Source organism: Ascaphus truei, chromosome 3, assembly GCF_040206685.1.
Source record: "Ascaphus truei isolate aAscTru1 chromosome 3, aAscTru1.hap1, whole genome shotgun sequence".
NCBI lineage: Eukaryota > Metazoa > Chordata > Amphibia > Anura > Ascaphidae > Ascaphus > Ascaphus truei.
Genome location: NC_134485.1, coordinates 52400271 through 52424236, shown reverse-complemented (window position 1 = coordinate 52424236; position 23966 = coordinate 52400271). Strand labels below are relative to the sequence as shown.

The 23966-nt window shown below is 43.0% G+C and overlaps 1 protein-coding gene across 2 annotated transcripts in view; it reads left to right on the top strand.

Annotated features, from left to right (window-relative positions):
• POU1F1 (POU class 1 homeobox 1) overlaps positions 1-23706 on the top strand; it is a 45913-nt gene extending 22207 nt beyond the window's left edge. For both annotated transcript variants that reach the window (XM_075594004.1, XM_075594005.1), the window contains 4 exons: positions 10060-10284; positions 13381-13545; positions 15268-15328; positions 23493-23706. In XM_075594004.1, the coding sequence (XP_075450119.1) occupies positions 10060-10284; positions 13381-13545; positions 15268-15328; positions 23493-23706 (665 nt within the window). The remainder of the gene's footprint in view (positions 1-10059; positions 10285-13380; positions 13546-15267; positions 15329-23492) is intronic.
• The last annotated feature ends 260 nt before the right edge of the window (positions 23707-23966 follow it).

Here is a 23966-nt window from a genome sequence, read left to right as displayed (position 1 = left end):
CACACCCCTCTCTCACCCCCCTCTCTCACCCCCCTCTCTCTCTCACCCCCCCTCTCTCTCTCACCCCCTCTCTCTCTCTCACCCCCTCTCTCTAACACCCCCTCTCTCTAACACCCCCCTCTCTCTCTCACCCCTCTCTCTCTCACCCCCTCTCTCTCTCTCACCCCCTCTCTCTCACACCCTCTCTCTCTCTCACACCCCCTCTCTCTCACACACTCTCTCTCACACCCTCTCTCTCTCACCCTCTCTCTCTCACACCCTCTCTCTCTCACACCCTCTCTCACTCTCACACCCTCTCTCTCTCTCACCCCCCCTCTCTCTATCACCCCCCCCCCTCTCTCTATCACCCCCCCCCCTCTCTCTCTCACCCCCTCTCTCTCTCACCCCCCTCTCTCTCTCACCCCCCTCTCTCTCTCACCCCCCTCTCTCATCCTCTCTCACCCTCTCTCTGTGCCTGTCTCACACTCTGTTTCTGGATCTCTTATTTACCCTTTATATCTTAACTGCCCTATACTACACCGAAACAACCTATACTGCTTTCTTCCAGATATGACTCAAGCTTTACATGGAAGACATCGGAACCCCCCCTAACCCAGAAGACAGGTAGGGAAACCTTCGCCTCCAATGTATAACATTGCGGGAATGAGGGTATCTGGACATTGAGGGACTGCAGATCAGGTAAGATCCCAGGCGGGATTGCTGCTTTAGATATTGTGAAGCGGGGACGTCCAGACACTGGTTAAGGGGTACAGGAAACTAGTCATTCACACCTGGCTTTTATTTCTAGATCGACATATACACACACACACACACACACACACACACACACACACACACACACATGTAACAAGGACTAATTGTAGTATAATGTAATACAATAAATACATTTATGTCAAAAACGAATGTTGTTCTGACTAGGAATTTATTAAATATATTTTATTTATATATTTTATTTTAAAGCGGGTTGGGGACGGGACTAGGGTTGGGGGCGGGACTATGGGCGGGGTTGGTGGCGGGACTAGGGGCGGGGTTGGGGGCGGGACTAGGTGGCGAGTAGATTTTTTGGTTGGGCGAGTAGATTTTTGGTTGATTTGTCGAACACTGCTGTATGTTACTTCTGGGCCTTCTGAAGACCGTAAACCGCATGGGATTACTACTCACCAAATAGTAGAGACAGAGTCCTGCACACTGTAGGACATCCCCACACCAACCAAGTAGGTTACATACAGTGCAGATAGGCCACAGATAATACGCGAAGCACACTAGGTCTCAGAGCCCAAGCAAAAAATATCAAAGCTCCAGCTCTTATGCTATCCCTCAACGTAGAAATAGGGCTTGACAGGCTCGACTTAGAATACATGAAGTGCACTCTCATACAGTTCGGGTTCGGGGGGTGCTTTCTACCAGTGTTGTTGGCTCTGTACACAGAGCTAGAGTGTTGTGCAGAGGCACAGTCACGGATATGAGGAGACAAAGGGGTGCACTCTAAACCAAATGTGGTAATGTTCCAAGTGTTAATTGGTACAGAGCCCATGAGATGTAAGTAGTGAAGTTAGGACCAACAAATGTTGGAATTGGAACTAAATTCCAAGATGTGAGAATATGCAGCTGGTCAAAAAGATGGCTCTGCACATCAGAAAGTGAGGATAGGAAAAAAACAAGCACAAGATTCTCATAACAAGATATATTTTTTGTAAAAAAGAAATATAGAAAATATATAAAAACACATAAGGGTATAAAACATTTGCTGAATATATGAAAAGTACCAGTGATACTGTTACCAGGCTCCCTTGATCATCATAGGGTTACTGCAGGGTCCTGTGAATGAAGCCACCAATGCAGCGATGTTTGATTGAGCAAACAGAGGTCCAGATACACATGCACATCAACCGTATCACGCTGCAAGTATTTGCCTCTTAGAGATCAGGAGCGAGTGCAGTCTACACTCCCCTGTCTATTAAGTGGTCTAGAAATTATATTCCTTTTGTCTCCCAGATATTAAAAAAAATTGTGCTCTTTTGCTGGTATAATGCTGAGGGGTCCTGTAAGGGCAGATATATTGATGTATCATATGTTAAACCACATTTTTTCCCTTGTTTCTCTCCAGGCTATTATGGTGTCCCTTATTATCACTGTGTATTTTATGTGTGATGGTATATTCTTCCATTTCATATGCAAGATCCCTTTCAGAGATTATGGTATTACCAATTGTTTCTCTAAGACAATTGATGAATAATAGTTTTTCCCCAAAATCCAGTCTCCTACATATTGGAGGAGGCATGCGCGATTATAGTTTGGCAGATTGGGTAAATTCATGACTCCCAATTCTGTAGGTATGCACAGCTTTTCCGTACAATTCTGCGTTTTTGACGTGAAACTTCTATGCTGGCACCTACCATATGAAAATTTCCCTTGGAGTAAATTGCCTTGTTGGTGACGGAAGTGCACTCCCGGAAGTGACGTCACTACTGGCAGAAGAGGCCTCCCACACTCGGCGCGCATGGAGTGCATGTGCACAGGCCTCCGGCGTGCATGCGCAGAGGTCTCCTGTGCATGGCGTGCATGGTTTGCATGGTGTGCAGAGGCCTCCAGCACGCAAGGCGCAGAGGACCACAGCAGCAGTATAGGGTAACATACAGAGACAGAGACACACACACAGACACATACACACAGAGACACACACACACAGAGAGACACACACACACACAGAGACACCCACAGACACATATATTTGAGTTTCGTCCCCTTACATTTAAAGAGACTACTTTAATGGGGAGTTGGGCAGTCATAATTTGCAAATCAAAGCTCACTCTGCAGATTTCGTGAGATAAAAAAATAGAGTGTGGTGCACTGACGTTGTTATCTGGCTTTGAGAACTTACTACGACCCGCTTCAGAAAAGGGAAAAGGTATATTCCGCGAAAATCTGTGGTGGTACTGGGGAGGGAACACCTTGAGGAGGGGAAAAAGATTAGGGTAACAGACACATAAAACAACAACAAAAAGTATATGGGGGGATGGATCTGGTATCCATCCTAAAACTTGTTAACTGATGGTACTTATGTGGACCAAAATAAAGGGCTAAAAAATGCTCAAATGGGGGGGGGGGGGAGGGGGCACAAGCGCCGAGGGTTCCGGAGCACCCCGAACTCCGCCGAGAACTCCTGCTTACCATTACCTCCAAACCTCTTAACCTCTAAACTCAACACCTTTCATAATAACCGCAACAAAAAGTGGGGGGGGGGGGGGATAACTGGGAGTATTGCCTAAAACCTAAAATAAAGACATTTCAAATCACAGAAAATATTATCAATGGAAACATTGAGGCTGAAAGGAAATAGTCTGTTTCTCAAATTTCTTAGTCTCTCCCTAGGTCTAACGGGGCCCAGAGCAAGGGCCTCAAGAATGTCAAACCTTGCCGGGGAGAAAAGTTTGCTACGGATCATATATTCTGTGCCGCCAAACTTCTCCACTGGTCGATCCAGGTCAGTCAAAGAAAAACAGAAAACCCTTATCCCAATCAAATTATGATACTTTTGAATGGGCGTCGCTTTCACTCCGTCGAGTAGCTTCCGGTGGACTCTTGTGCTTCAGGGAAGGTTGCTGCGTCGCCGACTGCTGGCCGTGTACACTCATGGCTCCTAGAAAAATCTCCGCCTGTTCTGGGAATCTTAAAGAGAATTGTTCCCATCTTTATTGATGACAATAGGAAATGGGAAGCCTCATCTGTAGCAGATCTTGTTATCCCTAAGAACCGCTGCAACTGGGCGGAGGCCTCTCTTTCTAGAAATTGTAGATCTAGAAAGGTCTTGGAAGATCTGGATCTTGGAACCTTCAAAATGCACAATTCTTGGTTCCTACAGCCTCTCGTTCATTTCTCTTTGGTGGTATAAAAGTGCAGTTTAACTATGACATCCCTGCATCTCCGCGTATCCGCAAATTTTGGACCCAAGGCTCGGTGTGCTCTATCCATATGTAGATCACTTGATAGAAGCGATGAGTCTATCTGGGTAAGCAAGTTCGTCAGATAGGGTTGTAACTCACCCGGTTCAACCGTTTTGTGGCGATTTCGGATTTTTCTGATTCTAAGATTGTGCATCCTTTCCCTTTCATCCATGGTATCATTCAGGTTCCTGATCTCATCGTTAAGTCGAAACAATTCTTCCTCCATTGAGCCCTGGCTCTGCACGGATTCTTCAAGTTTGTTTTCCAGCTGAATTGTTCTGTCAAATAAGTCAAACCTGCTTTAAATTCAGCCACAGCCTTGTCCAGAGCCACTTGAAACACCCCTTCCATCTCTTTAAATAAATATTTTAAGACTTTTTGGGTGATTTGGGTATTTTCTTGTTTCTTGTTCGTCTTCTTTGTCTGTAAAGTTTCCCTCTTGTTGTTGCGGTTCTTTCTGTGCCTGTGGGCGTGCGTGCACTGGACGTGCATGCACAAGGAACCGGAGAGGGAGCCTTTTGCAGGTACCAGGAGGGGGTCGCAGACTTGCTGTCTTTGCGGGACAGAGGCATCCTTGGAGGCTCCACCGGCAGGGGAAGTTATTTTTGCCAGTTTTGCGGTGGTTTAGAGGGACAATTAGTCCGCGGAGTTCATGGAGCTGACTCAAAGATCTTCCATTCCCCCTGACGCTGCGTGCACGCCCCCATATTACATTTCCAGCTTATTTGGACTGATTTTTTGGATCTTTCCCTCCAGGACTAATCAGAGATCTTCCCTATGTGTCTCTCCCTATCGGCGCCATAACCGGAAATCTCCAGAATTCTTTTTGACAAGAGAAGAGGGTCTCTCACACAATAACAACAGTCATAAATTATAACATAGAAAATACATAGACCTAGATTCATTAGCTCTGTTAAATCAGGGAAAATAGTGTGGTGTTACCTAAAACAGGAAAGGCCATTATTGTCACTGAGTTAATGTCTTATTCACTAAGGTAATTATATGCTAAAGTAATAACGGCAATTAAGCTAATTAGTATAAGGTTAACATTATGTTATTTCATAATAAAACTGTTTTATCTTCAAACAACATTCTTTATGTTTTGCATTACTCCCAGCCAGTCACTGAAATGGGGCTTTTGGGGGAGAGAGGGAGAGAGTGATAGAGAGAGGTGGAGAGAGAGAGAACTATTGGGAGACCAATTTAGGACAGGGCTCTTTGACTTACATACTGTACTTACAAATATATTAATATATATTCCAACGTAGGGAGATTCTGGGAACACACCTGAGATACCTGGGAAATATGCATATGCTGGTATACACTTACATTTTAAATATATTGCTCCAGCCTCATATGCATAGGGATATCAAATTTAAATGAAGTGTATTATACCTTTTATACTATTTATACTCTTGATACTACGTGTATCAATTTCTGTGTATTTCACCTTAATATATGCAAATGAGGCAGGGGTATATATAGGTCATTCTCACAAACCAAAGCCACACCCCTGATGAAGAGGCACATGCCTTGAAACGCGTAGGGTGGTTTTGGTTGGCTGTAGCAGACAGTGGTAATCTAGAGGGTGGAGCTGCTTGTGAAGGAGAATGAAGGAGGACTCATGAGAAAGGCTGGGCAGTCTTTCAGAACACCATCATCCTCCTAGCCCCTCCCTGTGTTGTTGTGGTACTGGGTGCTATTGCAGCAGTGACATCACAACGTTATGACGCGGTGACGCGAGTCCCACATGATGCAGAAGTCCCCTGGACTGTGAAGAACTAGTCCCAATCCACAGGAACTGACGGACGCGTCTGAACAGGGAGGAACGACCGGGCAGTGATTCCTGACTACCAAGCTGCTGGAGTGTTCATATTCAGTGCTCACATTGCACTGATTTTTTGTAAGTGCGTTTTCTCTTTTTCTTGTCAAGTAAATTTTAATACTACACTATGAGGTGTACGCTGTGTTCTTGTTTTTCTCTAATATTTAAATCATTGTAATATATTTTAAATAAATACATTTGCAGATTTTCCAGCTATCTCTGGTGTGTTACAAAGTATCACTCCATGTGGAGAATAGGTTAAATTATTTGGAGGGACTGTATACCTTCCAGTACTACATAGAAAATACAGAATAACACTGTAAGGTGTCTTCATGCAACGGGAGATGTCTTATACAGTAGTACAGTCTAGTAAACATGGCTCACAGGGTTTAAATTATAGTTCTACATTTTGTGATGTAGCCAAAGGGGAAGTGCTTGAAGGGAGGTATTTTGGACCCAGCAGCTTCATAGGCTTATACCCCTTTTCTAACCTGAGGATTAAGTAATGGGCTGCTGCTTTAAAAGCAGTTCAGGCAGTCCCTACCCCTGCTGTTAACTGGACAAGAGTCACACTGACACAGAGAAAGTCTACAGGTGTTGCTGCGACTATACAGGTACAAGGCTCTGGCTGGGAAAGAGCTGAGCTCTCCAGCTTGTAGACAGTTGCCACCAAAGTGTTAGTTATTTCTCCAGAGAACAGTTAGGTATTTTGTTTTTGCCCTGTTTATAGTAAACCTGCTAAGCGAACCATACATGTCCTGCCTTTCATCAGGGAGAAAAAACCCTGCAGAGTGGCTGAGGTGTCACAATATATACAGTGGCGAGAAAACGTTTGTGAACCTCAATGATAATTACAGAAATTCCATAATTGATATCCTCCTTGAATCGAAACGATTTTTTTCTTAAATATTCAGTAGGATTCATATGAACTAATTCCATGTACAGTATTTTGAAACAAAATGATATATGAATTAGACAAATAATGAGTAATTAAGATTTTAGGTATGTGAAAAAAGAGGTGAAACCCTGCTTTTATCAGCTAAATTAAAAGGGATAATTACATTTGCGTGTGTAAATAATTAGGTAGATCTTCAGCTGTGAGTTTGGGAGACCCCACTCTATATAAAGATCAGAAACATTGTGAGTTTGGTCTTCACCATTCAAGTGTGTGGAAACAAATCATGCCACAATAAAAAGAAATCTCTGAGGACCTCAGAAAAGCAGTTTTTGATGCTCATCCGTCTAGAAAGGTTTAGAAAACAATTTCTAAGGATTTGGGGCTCCACCAATCCACTATCAGACAAAGAGAGATATTTCAAGACCAAAGTCACTTTACCCAGGAGCCATCATCCTACCAAAATGTTTCCAATAATAAACCAGTAAATCATTAAGGAAGTAACAAAAAAACCAAGAGCAACATCCAAGGATCTGCAGGCAATCTTGCCTTGGCTAATGTGAGTGTTCATGACTCAATTATCATAGAAAGACTGAACAAGAATGGTGTTCATGGAAGGATAGCCAGAAGGAAACCACTGCTCTATAAAAAGAACATTGCTGCCTGTCTGAAGTTCGCCAAAGAGCACATAGGTGATCCACAAGACTTCTGGAAAAATGTTCTCTGAACAGACAAGTCAAAGGTAGAAATTTTCGGAATTAATGCGAAACGTGATGTTTGACGTAAACAAAAACTGCCTTCAAACAGAAGAACCTCATCATAAACATCAAACATGCTGGTGGGAGTATGATGGTTTGGAACTGCTTTGCTGTCTCAGGACCTGGATGTCTTTTTATCATTGGCACAATTATGAATTCTGCATTGTATCAGAAGATTCTAGGGGAGAATGTCAGGCCATCCATCCATGAGCTGAAGCGAAAATGGGTCATGAAGCTAGACAACGATCCTAAACATACAAACAGATCCACAAAATAATGGCTCCAGAAGAAGAAATTCCATATTTGAGAATGGCCTTGTCAAAGTCCAGACATAAACATCATCGAAATATGGTGGCAGGACCTGAAGTCAGGTGTCCATGCAAGGAAATCCTCAAATGTCACTGAGTTGAAACAGTTCTGTTAGAAATGGGGCAGAATTTCTCAAAATCGATATGAGAGACTGATCAGCAGTTACAGGAAACAGTTGAAATAATAGCTGCTTAAGAGGTACTGAATCTAAAGGTCCACATACTTTTTTCACACATGAATATTGAATGTTTAATCATTTGTGGATAAATAAATCTTGAAAATGATCATGTTTTGTGCAATTTGTTTGACCAGGTAATCTTTATCTACAGCCGCGGCCGCTTTTATTTTAACACTTCTCGGTTATTTTCCGGTGACTTTTTCAGAATGCCACGTGCTTCACCGCGTTCATGCCACATTCATGCCATATTCATGCCGGCCGTCACCCGCGCTTGATCTGTTTAATGATAATGGTTCGGATTTAATTGGGTGCAATTCTTCGCGTATCCGCCTGGTGGCAGATATTCATGAATTGTAATGAACTCTTTATATGTACACTACAGTACTGTACATGTGCTTCAGTAATGTGTCGACTTGCAGGTGTTTAAAAAATACCACAGTGGTCTATTATGAATTGACCTTGGTACTGAAGAAGTTACAATACTGTATCAATTTAGGCATTTCATATTAAAAACTAAATGCAGTGTGTTTAATGTCGAGAAATGGAAAAAAAAATAACAAAAAAAAACAAAAAACTTTTTTTCAGACTTGAACTTCTAATTGAATGGGAAGTTATACACGCATGCACATTAATAATCAACAAGGTCCCACCCAAAGAGAATTACACGCAGGTGCAGAAATGTGAGACCAGGCTCGCTCGGGAAGATTACAGCCACAAAGCCAACCATTTGAAAATGAATGGTTTGTGAGAGGTGTGGATAAGAAGTTGAAATCCTTGAGCCTTATGTGTGCGGGGGGGAGTGGGGGGGAAAGCTGTATGATGGATTACCTTTTGTTCAAATAAATATTTTCAACAGGTCATCATAATGTTTTGATCCCCACATACCCAAATAAAAATCACAGTACTATACCACCCACCTCATAAAGAATGTACATGACTAGTGTAGAATTAAAAAGCAACAGTAGTGATTGATTCTCATAATATCTAGAAATTGTTATGCAAGCCCATGTCGATAACCGAAAAAAAAAAAATATATATTTTTTAAAACTTAAACTAACTTCTAAATGAATGGGAAGTCATACACGCATGCGCTGGAATGTAATGCCATGTTCGGGAAGATTCAAGCCAGAAAGCCATCCATTACAAATGAATGGTGTGGGAGAGGTATAGATAAGAAGTTGAAATCCTTGAGCCTTGTGTGTGTGCGGGGGCGAGGGGGAGAGCGCTGTATGATGGATTATCAGTTCAAATAAATATTTTCAAAACGTCATCATAATGTTTAATGCGCCAAAATGTGATACTGTAACACGCCTATGTGTTTCAACAATGTTCAAATGAGACATACTGTACAGTATACGAATGCGCATAAAATAAGCAGTATGAAAAGAAGTAAAAGTATTGATTACAAAATAATACATATACTGTAAAAATGTGATAATTTTATATTCGAAGAAGACGCGACGTTATATTTTTGTAATATTGTATAAATCTTCAAATTTACAATTACTGCGCACGCACACAGACTTGCAGAAAATGTACGTCTATACTTTAGGTTGAATTGCTATTAGACTTTTAAGACAACAGCTCGCGAACGCCCACCTGAGTTTTTAGATGATATTGCAGTATTGCAGACAGCGCTAAAAATCCAAGCGCTAACATATCGAAAACCGCTCCGGAAAAAAAGAAAACAGACCGCATCTGGCCGCGGTTATCAGAGCGGCTCGGCTATGGCCACCTTAGGATATAGGCGGTCGCAGCTGTATTATTAGGACAGATGAAGATCTAATAACATTTTAGGTTTGAAATATGTGAAAATCCTAAGTGGATCACAGACTTTTTATCTTTTCTGTATATGTATATGTATATGCAGTGGTCGACAAATCACCAAAAAATCTACTCGCCGAACAAAGAAATCTACTCGCCACCTAGTACCACACGTGTGCTGCTTGGCCCAATAGGAGCTCGCCCCGATGTTAAATCCACTCGCCCGGGGCATGCAAATGTATAGGTTTGTCGAACACTGTGTGTATATATATATATATATATATATATATATATATATATATATATATATATATAAACACTGTATATATACTGTAGTATGAGATAATAAAACACTTGTTTTATGTTTCATTTAGGAGTCCATACAGGTAACCTGCCACCTTGCCTTATGAGTGCCAGTTCTTGCACGCTGGGTCATGGCTTCGCCCCAGTGCACCAATCCCTCCTTGGAGAGGATGTCACTGTTACAGACTTCAAGCAGGAATTTCGGAGAAAAAATAAGCCAATTGAAGAGCCAATTGACATGGATTCTCCAGAAATCAGAGAGCTGGAAAAGTTTGCAAATGAGTTTAAAGTGAGAAGAATTAAGCTAGGTATGAGTTTCTAAACTATAGAGGTTAATTCCTACATTGAACTCTTTTTTTATAATGTAAGAACTTTGCATTGCAAAAGTATACTGTATGTCGTATAAACCTTTACAGATCAGGTACATATCAGGTACATTATGGGCACTTGCTTGGTTTTTTGAGGCAGATCAGGACTGACCACTCTGAGTGAGTGACCAGCCTGATCAAACAGAAGTGGAGATCCATCCACATTCATTTCTAGCATCTGGCACCAGGTCTATCTTGTCATCTCTAAAGGAACTATCACATGATGCAGAAATGCCGAGGATCCGTCGGCGTCAACCCCCGGTACAGTAAAGTTTAAGTGGAAACTAAACAAATGTTATGTTTAATTGTGTGATGCAGCAAACAATATATAGGGGCCTATTCACAAAACAGTGATAAGTGGTTTAATGGTCGATAAATGCCCTTATTGCGCGATACTGTCTGATTTGCTATTCACTAAACAGTGATAACAGTGCAGTATCCCACTATAATGGAAGGTATAACGTTGTCCGACAAGTCAAAACAGCCAAAATCACTTTTTTTGTGTGCCAGTAACTGCTATTCACTAAACAGTGATAAGCGTATCAAACTTTAGAATATTGCAATATTTTTCGCCAGCTAAAGGCTGGTGCTAAAGATATTGCAAGATGCATCAAAGCATTTAAAAAAATAATTCTGCACAGGATTGATAGAGGCCGGCGGGGCCTCCGGGTGGTCCCCACGGGTGTCCGGAGGCCTCTGGGTGGTCACCACGTGTGTCTAAGGGCCTCTGGGTTGTTCATGTCCGAGGATCTCCACGGGTCTCCTCTGGCATCAATGTTGTGCTGAAAAAAAAATTGCTGCCAGTTTCATAAACTTAATGAAAGGGTTAAAAAGCAGGCCCTGCATAGTTGCTAGTACAGGTGGTGGGTGAAGTTTGCAGTTGCTCCAAGGTGGGTGTTTAGGCCTTGTGGGAGGGTGGCAGAAGAAGTTAACCCTTCATTACCTTAGCGCTTACAGCTGCTAAAGTAATGAAGGTGTTAACACATTGTGCTTCCCTCCTGCAAGGCCTAAACACCCATCCATGGCAACTATCACCTTCACCCACCCCCTATACCAACAATAGGAATGGGTAAAACCGCTATTAACCAAAAATGGCTAATAGCACTTTTACCCATTCAAAAAAAAAAAAGAAAATACAATGAAATGCATTAAAATAAATGCAATCCCCCCACCCAACACCAACACATACAGTACAGTAATGGGAAAAAAATGACTATTATCCAGATATGGATAATAGTGCATTTGACCATTTAAAACAAAACTAGCCAGCATAAAGTAAATAAAACTTGCACTTACCCCTGCCAGCCTGAAGGCCGTCCTCATTCTCATCACCGTCCATGGCCTTCATTGGCAGCAACAGTACAATATAAAAAAACAAATCTAACCCCTTAATCACCTTAGCAGTTAGTAAACGCTATAGTAATTAAGAGGTTAACCCACCCTCCCCCGCTACCCATTGATTGGCACAGTGGTATATCATGCCCATATAATATGAGCATGATGTACCATTGTGACAGTCAATGGTTAAGCTAAAAAATAAACAAGCACCATAAATACTACATTAAAGCAAAACAATCACCAAAAGAAACACACCAAAATAAACAACAATAAAAAAGTAAACACCAAAAAAATACCAGAAATAAATTTAAAAAAAACACCATTTATTTATTTCTGGTATTTTCTTTTATTTATTTCTGTTATTTTTTTGGTTTACTTTTTTATTGTTGTTTATTTTTGGTGCTTATATTTTGGTTATTGTTTTGATTTAATGTAGTATTTTTGGTGCTTTATTTTTTAGTTTGACCATTTACTGTAATAGTGTAAATCATGGGCATGATGTATACCACTGTTCCAATCAATTGTTTTCTTGGCATTTGCATTGTGTTTTTTTTAATGTAATGTGTTTTAATTTGTGCTTGTTTTTGTTTAGCTTGCCCATTTATTGCTATAGTGGCAATGCATGCCCATATTATATGGTCATGCTTTAACATTGTGCCAATCAATGAGTAGTGAGAGTGGAGGGTGAGGGTAGTTGCCCCGGGTAGGGTGGTTAGGCCCCCGGGTGGTTAGCGGCGGAGGGTGGGTTACTATCGCAGTTAATAACCGCTAAGGTGATTAAGGGGTTAGGGGCCATTAGAATGTATTTTTCATTGAACTGTTGCTACCAATGGAGGACATGGACGGTGATGAGGATGAGGACGACCTTCACCCTGGCAGGGGAAAGTGCAAGTTTTCTTTACTTTATGTTGGTTAGTTTTATTTTAAATGGGCAAATGCACTATTATCCATATCTGGATAATAGTAATTTTGCCCATTATTGTACTGTATTTGTTAAGGGGGTGGGGGGTTGTTGGTATAGGGGGTAGGTGGATTGTGTATTGGTAGGTATTGAGTATTTTAATGTTTATTGGGGGTAGAGGGATTGGGTGAAGGGGGTACTTGGCCCAAGGTGGGTGGTTAGGCCTACCTGGTGGGTGGAGTGAGGGGAAGTTAACCCCTTCATTACCATAACCTTACTACCGCTATGGTAATTAAGGGGTTAACTCCTCCCGCAACCTTCCCAGTAGGCCTAACCACCCACCCTGGGCCAAGTACTCCCTTCACTCACCCCATCTGCCCCCAATAAAACAGTTACTGTGCCTTAACCCCGTCGTTGCCTTAATATTTACTGCACTGGAAGTCTGGCATTACAAAAACAGATTATGGAGACTGCTAAACAATTTGTCTGGGTAGAGACGCCTCTAAAACACCTGGTCTGTCCAGCTCCACACTGCGAAGTCACACAATTACAGTAACTTCAAAGTCTCTTGGTTACAAATTTGGAGAAATACTGGCACAAAAACACCATATTTACCCAAGAAAAGAAACCCTATAGAACTCTTTGGTATATCTGGTGAATTTTGTTAACACCGGTTCTGCACCATATTAATAAAAAGAGAAACAGTATGTGAAGGACATAACGAAAAACCTTGACTCTTTCTGCTGCTACAAAAAGTAATTTATCACATACTTAAAGTTTAATTGCTTTTTAAACAGGCTACACTCAGACCAATGTTGGAGAAGCTCTTGCCGCAGTACATGGTTCAGAATTTAGCCAAACAACTATTTGTCGTTTTGAAAATCTACAACTGAGCTTTAAAAATGCATGTAAGCTAAAATCCATACTATCAAAATGGCTGGATGAAGCTGAACAAGTTGGAGGTATTATTTTATACATTTTGATTCATGAATTGTTTTTGATTTGTTACATTTAGGATAGGATGTATCAATGAAAAGGAAAAACAAAGATACATCTGTTTTGACCCATTGCTCCATTTTCTGCTTGCATTTTGGTCAAATGTAAGTAAATTTCCAACATGTGAAGCAAATTGTTAGCCTGAAACGTTTACCTCACTACAGATTTGGTGGACATGTTTTACGTGAATACAATGAGTATAAAATGTCATCTATGTTATTATATTATTAAAATCTGTTCCTCGTGTAACACCTCCCTACCTCCTATTGCCACTTCTGAAATCACAGATTGACACACGGGGCACAAGAGCGAAGACCTTCATATGTTGACAAAAAGAGACAAGATCAAAATCCTGAACTTTGCAGGTCGTGATTGCAGTCAGGTCCCCCAGGTCACGATCAGACACTGCACTTCCATTCCGATCGTGTTCACTGCTGAAGCACTGAACATGAACTTCTCCTAGAACACACACTAGGCCTTATGACTTGCAGGGTACTGTACATCTTCAGGATCTCAATCTGTTCAATGGTTGAGTGCTTACATTTAGAACATCTCTAATTTTAGCTCCTTTAAAGAGCAGAAGTATTGCATCTTTTAAAGAAGCTCAAACATAGATGCTACATAAAATATTAAATTAAATAGGGAAGTGAAGTGTAAAACAAAGGATATTTATAACAGAAGAGTAAATAGTGACTTTAAAATTAGATGGGACATTCGAAAAGCAGGTCACTAACTTTATATTGTTACTTTGTGGGTTATGGTTAGGGTTGTATGTCTCATTGTCTTGTACCCTAATGCCAAAGCTATTTTAGTTTTACAGTGGTGTTTTTTAACATTGAACAAAAATAGTATTTATTTACTTATTTACTGGCACCTTGTCAGTAAAGCAATTACGGATCAAAGTATGGATTAGTGCAGAGGTGCTCAACTAGTCCTCAAACCTCCCTCCCCTCAAACAGGTCAGGTTTTCAGGATATCCCTGCTTCAGCACAGGTGGCTCAATAAGTCCCTGCTTCAGCACAGGTGGCTCAATCAGAGGTTCGGTCTTTGACTGAGCTACCTGTGCTGAAGCTGGGAAATTCTGAAAACCTGACATTTGGGGGTGGGGAGGGGGTGGGAGCGCTTGGGGACTGGAGTTGAGAACCCCTGGACTATAGGGTATCAAAAATCTTATAATCTGTATCTTACATTTCTTACAATTTTCAGTGAACATACTTTTAAATTGGTACAAAGCAAAGATCTGTTGTGTTTTATAATTATATAAAACAAGAAACAAAGAAGTCCAGAGCAACATCCAATGTGACAAAAATACACAGTGAAATACCTAATTTAAGGATTTTAATCAGTTAGTTGTTAGGACCTGCGAACTGGTCATGCCTTGAAAGTGGCTTGCAGGCTTATGCGCTTTGGCCAAAGGGTTAACTAAATTACCCTTTTTCAAGAGATATATAGCTATTTCACTGTGTATTTTTGTCACATTGGATGTTTCTCTGGACTTCTTTGTTTCTTGTTTTATACAAGTAGCCACGCCCAGTAGCACTCCTTTTGACACTTATATAGATATATATTTTGTGGTAATTTTGGGGGGTTTCTGAGAGCTTTCTGGGTATCTGTGTGTGTGTTTCATAATTATCATTATGTTTAATATTATCTCTAAATGTAGTATAAAATGTGTTGCTTCTAAACAGCCTTATACAATGAAAAAGTTGGTGGAAATGACCGTAAAAGAAAACGCAGAACAACCATAAGGTAAAAAACAAAAAAAAAAGATTATTTTGCCTACTTCCCCTTTTTGTCAATATTTCCATTACATTTTTTATGCAGATAACATGTTTTTATCATATTCATAATTTCACCAAAACATATACACTTGCCAGTCTGATTAGTGCTAACATATTTCCTCCCACTACCTGCTTTATCATCACTCTGATCGTGTTACTGTCTAAAAATTAGGAAATATATGAAGGGTTAATCAGATTTGCTCAAGTTTTGAACTACAGAAAAAATATTGTCATATTTATTTAGTATTACAATGTCTGCAGAATAAAAATGCAAAGAAAATACTTGAGAAGATGATACCCTACAGCTACCTTAATAAGTCTTCCCCATGACTCTATCTACATTTATACATACAGTAATAGAGTTCTAAGATTGTCTATATACTATATTATTATTATACATATTAAGTATAAATTGTTTATTTGTATCTATGAAATAAGAAGATCGAACAGCGGGAAGGAATTAAGATTGAATTAATAGTATATTAATACATAATGTATTTGCAGTAGTATTCTGTGTTAAAATGTCCCATTGTCTGTCTTCTATTAAAATCTTTAACTAATGTATAAAAGAACACACTAGGAAAATAAATCCCGTTCCCCCATACAGTGGTAATAAAAATAAAGCAAAAAAAAATATGTAATGTATTACTGTAATCACTGTGGGTCTGAATAGAGATGTATGCTTTACAATTGAAAATTGTTTTGGCTCCTAAATTGAAGAATTGACCGTTAAAAAGTCAATCTTTTTCTTTTTGAATGAGTTGTATTTTTGATTGTGTCTCCATTGCCTGGGCTTTAAACGTGGTATGTCGGCTCAGTTACTCTTTCCTTCTGGAACCTGAAATTCATTCTACTGTATGAAGCAAAAGCATAATCTGCATTTGTTTTACCTTTTATATTAACTGAGCATGTTGACACATACACATCATGAAATAAAACATTAAGGGGCTTATTTTACTGTACATCAGCGAATTTGGGCCGAATCAGTCCGATTGACTGCTTTGGTTGATATAGAATAAGCCCCCAAGTCATTACTGTTTAGCCCTTTCTGATAAAATGCACAATGCCTGCATACCTGAGTAATAAAAATAGTGATAAATATATTAGGTCATCTATATATATATATATATATACACACACATACATAACACAATAACACATACATAAAAGTGAAATAAAAAAACAAGTGCCAGAAATCCCGAAGTATGCTACATAACACGTTAAATGAAATATATATTAGCAGATGCGGCACTGGGGGGGAAAGGAGAGGGGTGAGTAGGGCAGCTACCCCAGCCACAGCATGATAGAGGGTTTGGAAATCGCTCCTGGTGCCTGTGTTGCGGCGATGACTTAACTGTCAGATGTCAGACAGTGCTGCAGCCAGTCACAGCGCACCTGATCCTGCTTCACTACCACGATATTGAAGCAGGAAGAGGCGCTGTGACCAGCTGCAGCGCTGACTGGCAGGTGTCTTAATGCAGTGCCGGTTAGTGAGGAGGAAGGGAGATAGAGTAGAAAATGGGCGGCAGAGGCTTGGGGCGGGAGTTAGGTGGAGACCTGCAGCACTCTGCCCACCCTTGCTCTTCATGATGTCAGGAAGAGGGGAGGAGTTTGTATCAGTGTGTGATATTTTGCTATGTACATTGTGTCAGCATTTGTAAGTCTGTTGTGTGCTGAGTGCCAGTGGGTCAGTGTGCAACTACTCTGTGTGACACTTGGATATTTATATTTCTCCTTGGCCCAAAATTATCCTAGATGTTGGATGTCTGGACATGCAAAAAGTCCTCCACAGATTGTTAACGAGGGATTATTGTATCATCTGATTTGATCCTCATGTGTATATAGAAAAAAAGAACAATATCTTTCAACCGAGTAATGACATATAATAGTTATTGCTGTATTAGACCAGGTCTCCGGTTGTGATGGTGGTGCGTGCACGCCGCACACCAGTCACTAACCTCTGTTGCTGTAGGCCCCGGTGTCTCCTTCTGTTTAGGCTCACAAGGCTCTGTGGTGCGTCAGCCAGCAGGGGATACAAGAAGATTGTGTTCCCTGCGGCGACGCTGTCACATGGTGCGCTGTGAGCCAATCAAGAGGGGAGATCGCCTGAACAAATGGGAGTGCAGCAACTGTAGGGAGTTAGAGAGAAGATTGAAAAGGCGAAAGATGGGCTCAGAGTTCTATACTAGTGTAGCCAGGTATGGGATTGGTGTACATATCTCTTTCTCATGTTGGCAGTAAACCTGGTAAGTATGCAGGATTGCCAGCATCCATCATGAGGTTTGCCCTCACACCCTGGTGAGGTGTCATATGTCCCCAAAGGAAGTGACAACATGCAGTGTGTTCCCACTTAGTGATACAGAGCATGTTGGTTCTCCGGGGGGGTGATATAAGACACAGCACTGCCTAAAGTTAGAAGTTCAGTTTCCTGTTGTTGAGCTGCTCAGTTCTCTGAGAGGCACGTGAAGGTCTGCAACATTGTTGCAGTGTCTCCTGCTAGCTGTGAGTCAGTGAGCATACGCAGCAGAGTTAGAGGAGCTGAGAGAGACAAAGCAGCTCAAGAGAGGAGCTTACAGCAGCCAGAGAAGCTGGGGAATCTCTTTAAGAGTAGAGGTGGAAAGCAGATCTATTAGGGTAAGGGACCTTCCTAATGGAGTGCTGCAAGGAGATGAGTGGCTGAGCTGTTATCTGTGAGGGGCAGTTTGCCCATACCAACCAGCAATAAAGATGCCCTGTTTGAATATACCTCCACTGTGTGAGTGTGAAGTTACTCAGCAGTGGATGGCACCACCAAGAAGGAGTTCCTCACCAGGACCATCTCCCTGCGGAAGCACAGATCCTGATGAGGTGGAGGCGCTGCACTGGATATAGGTAGGACTCGCACACACTACCTCAGCTACCTGTCCTGATGACATCCCCTAATACCATCAAGCGGGAGACTCAGGAGTCCTGTTACTTGCAGGTGCACCACCATACACGATCACGTAATGGGGATTGGTTAGATTACCCGGGCCAATGTGAGATTGGGGGGGGGAAAACCCGTTACAATTGGAGGCGCTGCTGAGATGCCTGTCAACAGGACAGGCTTTTGCTAGGCACAATAGGAAACAGGGAGAGTGTCTGCTGCCACTCTGTGCTGGAAAGGGAAAATCTAGGGGTAGTCAGGAGAACGAAAAACCTCGCAAAGCACGCCCTAGACGGACCTAAGGGGTTAGTGAGTCTGGAGCCGGGGGCTATAGCTGTCCTAGTCACCTTGAGGTAGCGCTAGGGGTAGGATACCTGAAGGGATAGCCTGTTAACGTGGTCAGGAATTCTGGAGAGGATCTGCACTAGGCTAGCCAACAGTAGGTAGACGCCCAAGTACTGCATGGAAGAGTACTCTAGTCTCCATTCCAGATCACTTACCGAAGGGAGCACAGACTGGGAGGAAGGAGATACAGCAGACACAGAAAGAGTGAGCCTAGCCTGAGGTAGTGCAAACACGAGTCAAATCTACGTTAGGTACACAAGGTGGTGCACAAGGCATGTTTGTTGTATCGGTATGGCAGCTGCCCCGCAGAGAGGAGCTCCATGTACGATCAGAACGAACACTGTAATCCAATGGCGGCCGCAAGAATGGAGGATCCGCGCGGTGCGGAAGGTCCAAAATGGCGGACGGAGGCCGAAGGAGAGAGCGCACATGGCGTGTGTGCGGGTGAAGAGCAAGCTACAGAAGCGACTTTTGTGAGCCTGCTATGGAGTGGTGCTAAAGCTGTGGCTGCGCCGTTTCTGTCCTGTCTGGGGTCTAGGGGCAATACCCCCGAGGATACTGAGGAGGACATTGTAGTGATGTGTGGAGAGCCTGTGGAAATTGAATGTCAGTCGGCATCCCAACGGTTAAATGCTACCTCAACATTCAAAGAGACTGATGGTGCGAATCAAAATGGCGGTTCCCGCTTCTCTGGGAGACCGCGTGGACCAGTTGCAGGAAATTCTGCAAATGCTAAAATTGCAGAAAGTTGGCTGGGATTGGCGCCAAAGGAAAAACCCCACCCTGCGGGGAAGTTTGGCGCGAAAGCTGGAGCCGCGCCCTCAGGGACTGTGACGGACTCAGAGCCCCTCCCCGGTGATGTGAGTGACTCAGCGCAGAGCCAGAACCACTCCCTTATAGAGCATGCCCCTCCTTTACAGTCCACCAGGGGGAGCAAGCGCAGTGAACAGCGATCAGCAACCGCTGTTCATACTAAAGACAGTACAGAATGCAGAGAAGCACACCCGCAGTTGTATGGAGCCTGGCGATACAAAGGGGGGAAAATATCCTTTCTGGTGTGCCCGTGTCTACAAAAGAAATTGAACCTGACTGGTGGTATGGACTTTAACCATGTTGTGTTACCCATAAAATACCGGGTGGCCTGGGTGGATGGAGAGGGGTGCATAAGATGTGCTTGTGACCAGTGTGAATTCCCAGGTGACAAACCGACCTGGGGTCCCAAGTGTGCCTGCTGTGGGGCACAGTTCCTAGAGCCTGTGCTGCTGCAGGCTACGGAACAGAAAGAACCATCGGCGGAGAAGAGCGCAACCGCAGTGGAGGTACCGGAGCACGCCAGCTTCGTACCAACAACCACTGGTTGTATCGCAGAAGAACCCGGTGACTACCTTGCGGAGGATCCGATCGTGATATCCTCCGAGGTAGAGGTGGAAGTCTCGTCGGTGGTGATGCGCCTACCGGCGGACCACTACAGCGGTGCTGGAAAAGAACCGGCATTTACCTGTGTCGCGGCGGAGCGGAGTCTCGTGTTGCCGGTGCAGAAACAACCTGAGAGGCGGAGTCCCACGGCCGTGGTGACTTACAGCGCGGAAGGAGGAGAAGATTCCATCCCGAGCCGACGGAGCGGTGAGATACATCCTTACCCTCCACAGGCGCCGGTGGTGGCAACGGCGGAGACGGGCCTAGTCCAGGCCCGAACGGAGCAGAGAACAGAACCATCACTTATGGCGGTGGATGTCGTTCTGGAGGAAGAGGTTCCGGTTGGGAACCCAACGCAAGATGGCGGCGAGTCCAGCGAGAGGGCCGTGTCCTCTCGGCCAAGCAGCTGTACCAGGTTGCCTGGGTCCGAGAAGAGCCAGCAGGCCCTGCGGAAGCCTGGGAGTAAGGAGGCGAGTGAACCGGAGTGCCAGTCCGATGGTACCGGGCAAGGTAGCGAGAAGTTGCGGGTCGTAGCCCCGCGTATGCCGGCAGTGTTTCCCTATGCCCAACCCCCGGCCATAGTTAAACTCCCTGCCCCTGTCACTTTTTCCTATGGATCCCAGTCTAGCCAAGGGTTGTCTGGGGAGTCCCGAGCCACTTTTGAAGAATGGACTGTGGAAAATCTGGACTGTGGAGACTGTTTTACCTCTGATGAGGGATCGGGGAGGAAAATGGCTATGCAAAGAATGTTGTACTGCACTAATGATGACAATCGTACTGTTATGGTGGGATGTGATTCTAAGAGCATTGGGTCAAATTTTGGGTCTCCAGGAACTTTGGGAGTTTCATCTGGGGATTTGGGTAATGTTGCTCATATGGTGCCTATTGCCCGGGGAACCCCCTATGTGCCCTCACTGTCAGAAAGAGGTATTAGGGATCGCCAAAAGTGGTTACTTTATTTTCACCATCCATGGGAGGGAGAAAGTAAGTTCGAAATGAGGTCCCCTGATGAAGATAGGGGATATGGCACTGATGAAGAGGAAGGATTAGGAGAAGAAAATTGGGATCCTGGCGGGTTAGATGAGAAGTGGTGTAGTCAAGAGGGGATAGTCTACATCTCCAGGAGAAGCCTGAGGAAGGTTTATGAGCATGATCCTTTCAGTCCATTAGCATCCATGCCAGGATTATGGGCTGATTGTGGGTGTCCAGTATGTCACCCAGAGTGTTACCGCATTGATACTCTAAGCCCAGTGGACCATGCTGTGCGCAAGCCACCTTGAGAGGGTATGGGGGTACCAGTCATGGGTTCTACAGAAGGGAATAATTCTGGGTGTTACACATCTACGTTAGGATGTGTCTGTTATTATGTTTATAAGAAAAGATATGTACTGTAATGTGTATTGTTATGTTTTGCAGTGCTACCTGAAGGAAGGTTCCGCAAATTTAGGTCCCCAAGCGAGGACGTTGGGGTTCCACCAGGGGGAGAATGTAGCCAGGTATGGGATTGGTGTACATATCTCTTTCTCATGTTGGCAGTAAACCTGGTAAGTATGCAGGATTGCCAGCATCCATCATGAGGTTTGCCCTCACACCCTGGTGAGGTGTCATATGTCCCCAAAGGAAGTGACAACATGCAGTGTGTTCCCACTTAGTGATACAGAGCATGTTGGTTCTCCGGGGGGGTGATATAAGACACAGCACTGCCTAAAGTTAGAAGTTCAGTTTCCTGTTGTTGAGCTGCTCAGTTCTCTGAGAGGCACGTGAAGGTCTGCAACATTGTTGCAGTGTCTCCTGCTAGCTGTGAGTCAGTGAGCATACGCAGCAGAGTTAGAGGAGCTGAGAGAGACAAAGCAGCTCAAGAGAGGAGCTTACAGCAGCCAGAGAAGCTGGGGAATCTCTTTAAGAGTAGAGGTGGAAAGCAGATCTATTAGGGTAAGGGACCTTCCTAATGGAGTGCTGCAAGGAGATGAGTGGCTGAGCTGTTATCTGTGAGGGGCAGTTTGCCCATACCAACCAGCAATAAAGATGCCCTGTTTGAATATACCTCCACTGTGTGAGTGTGAAGTTACTCAGCAGTGGATGGCACCACCAAGAAGGAGTTCCTCACCAGGACCATCTCCCTGCGGAAGCACAGATCCTGATGAGGTGGGGGCGCTGCACTGGATATAGGTAGGACTCGCACACACTACCTCAGCTACCTGTCCTGATGACATCCCCTAATACCATCAAGCGGGAGACTCAGGAGTCCTGTTACTTGCAGGTGCACCACCATACACGATCACGTAATGGGGATTGGTTAGATTACCCGGGCCAATGTGAGATTGGGGGGGGGAAAACCCGTTACACTAGGAAACAGAAAAGGGGCGAGTCTTTCATAGATAAATCCCTTTCAAAATACAGTGCAAATTAAAGTATGGGTACTCTGCATGTGTAACTAAAAAGTAAGTAAAAAGGCCACGCGCCCACGTCTCCGATCGCTACTACAAGACCGCAGATTGCGGTTTTCAGTTGTGCTTGCACCGCCAGAACACAAGGCACATGTGCAGCAACCTCCAGCAGGACCCTAGCCTTAGGAATATCTTTGCCACTTGATGAGATACATTTCATGGGGGATGGGGGGTTCTTGAAGGAAGGAAATAGGACAAGCCATTTGAATTCTCAACCAACAAATCTTCAGCACAGGAAGAATTGGTGCTGTTATATCTATATCTGGAAAACAAAGCTTTTCTCAGATGAATGTAGAAGAGGATATCCATTTTTAGTCTGAAGGTTACAAAGCTGGTAGACCTTAGGCATTTTACAATTAAATCCACTCAATCAGTTGAAAGGTTTTAATACAATTCAGAAAATCCAATGTCAACACACTCAGGCATCAACTCTATTTCGGTCAAACTGTCTCTGGACTTCACAGAGAGTCCGGAGAGTGTGATTTTGATGAAGTTGCAGCTGAGGGATGTGTGGGGACAGATCCACTGTGGCAAGGGGAAGTGATGGGGCTGAAAAATTTAACTATGAAGCAGACAAAAGTAACTACCATTCTACAATACTGGCATCATCCTGTCTGTCTTCTCTCTGTCTGGCACACTCACATGGAGCCACCATTCTCCAGCCATCAGATGAGCTTTATCTTTTTGCATGTTAATTGGAATTTAATTTTCTGAATTTGTATTAAAACTGACTACGCTATATTCCCTTTTCTTTTTCTCTGCACCCTATTCAGAATTTTCAGTGCTATACCAGCTCTGTACATAGAATGGACACAAAGAAAGAGCTAGAGCTACTCAAACATATTGGTGCACAGCACTTGATTTATACAAGGTTCTCCTACTTCAATGAAATCACCACTGAAACTAGGTCAATACTTCTAAACTAGACCAGAAAGTGGTGTGATCTATATTAACTGATATTATATTTGTCTGATGTGTTTCCGGTAAATAAAAATCCCCCAATTTTTTTTATCTATTAGCATAGCTGCAAAAGAAGCATTAGAATCCCATTTTGGAGAACAAAGTAAGCCGTCTTCACAAGAGATAATGAGAATGGCAGAGGGTTTGAACCTTGAAAAAGAAGTTGTTCGAGTTTGGTTCTGCAACCGAAGACAGCGGGAAAAAAGGGTAAAAACGAGTTTGCACCATAACACCTTCAACTCCTTTGCCAAGGAGCACCATGAATGCAGATGATGCAAACCATGCGTTGATATAGAAACAACTTACATTATAAGTTCAGCAATACATCTGAATGCACAGAAATGTTGTACTAACAATGGTGTGTGTGTGTGTGTGTGTGTAGGTCGTTTCACTTGCTGTTGTTACTGACACAAAATGCCTGGCTGAATAAATATTTGATTTATTTAAAAAAAAAAAAAATTATATATATAAAACCATGTTAGGTGAATCTTACACCCTCCAAAATCTTTCATTATTGTTCCTTTTAATTTTGA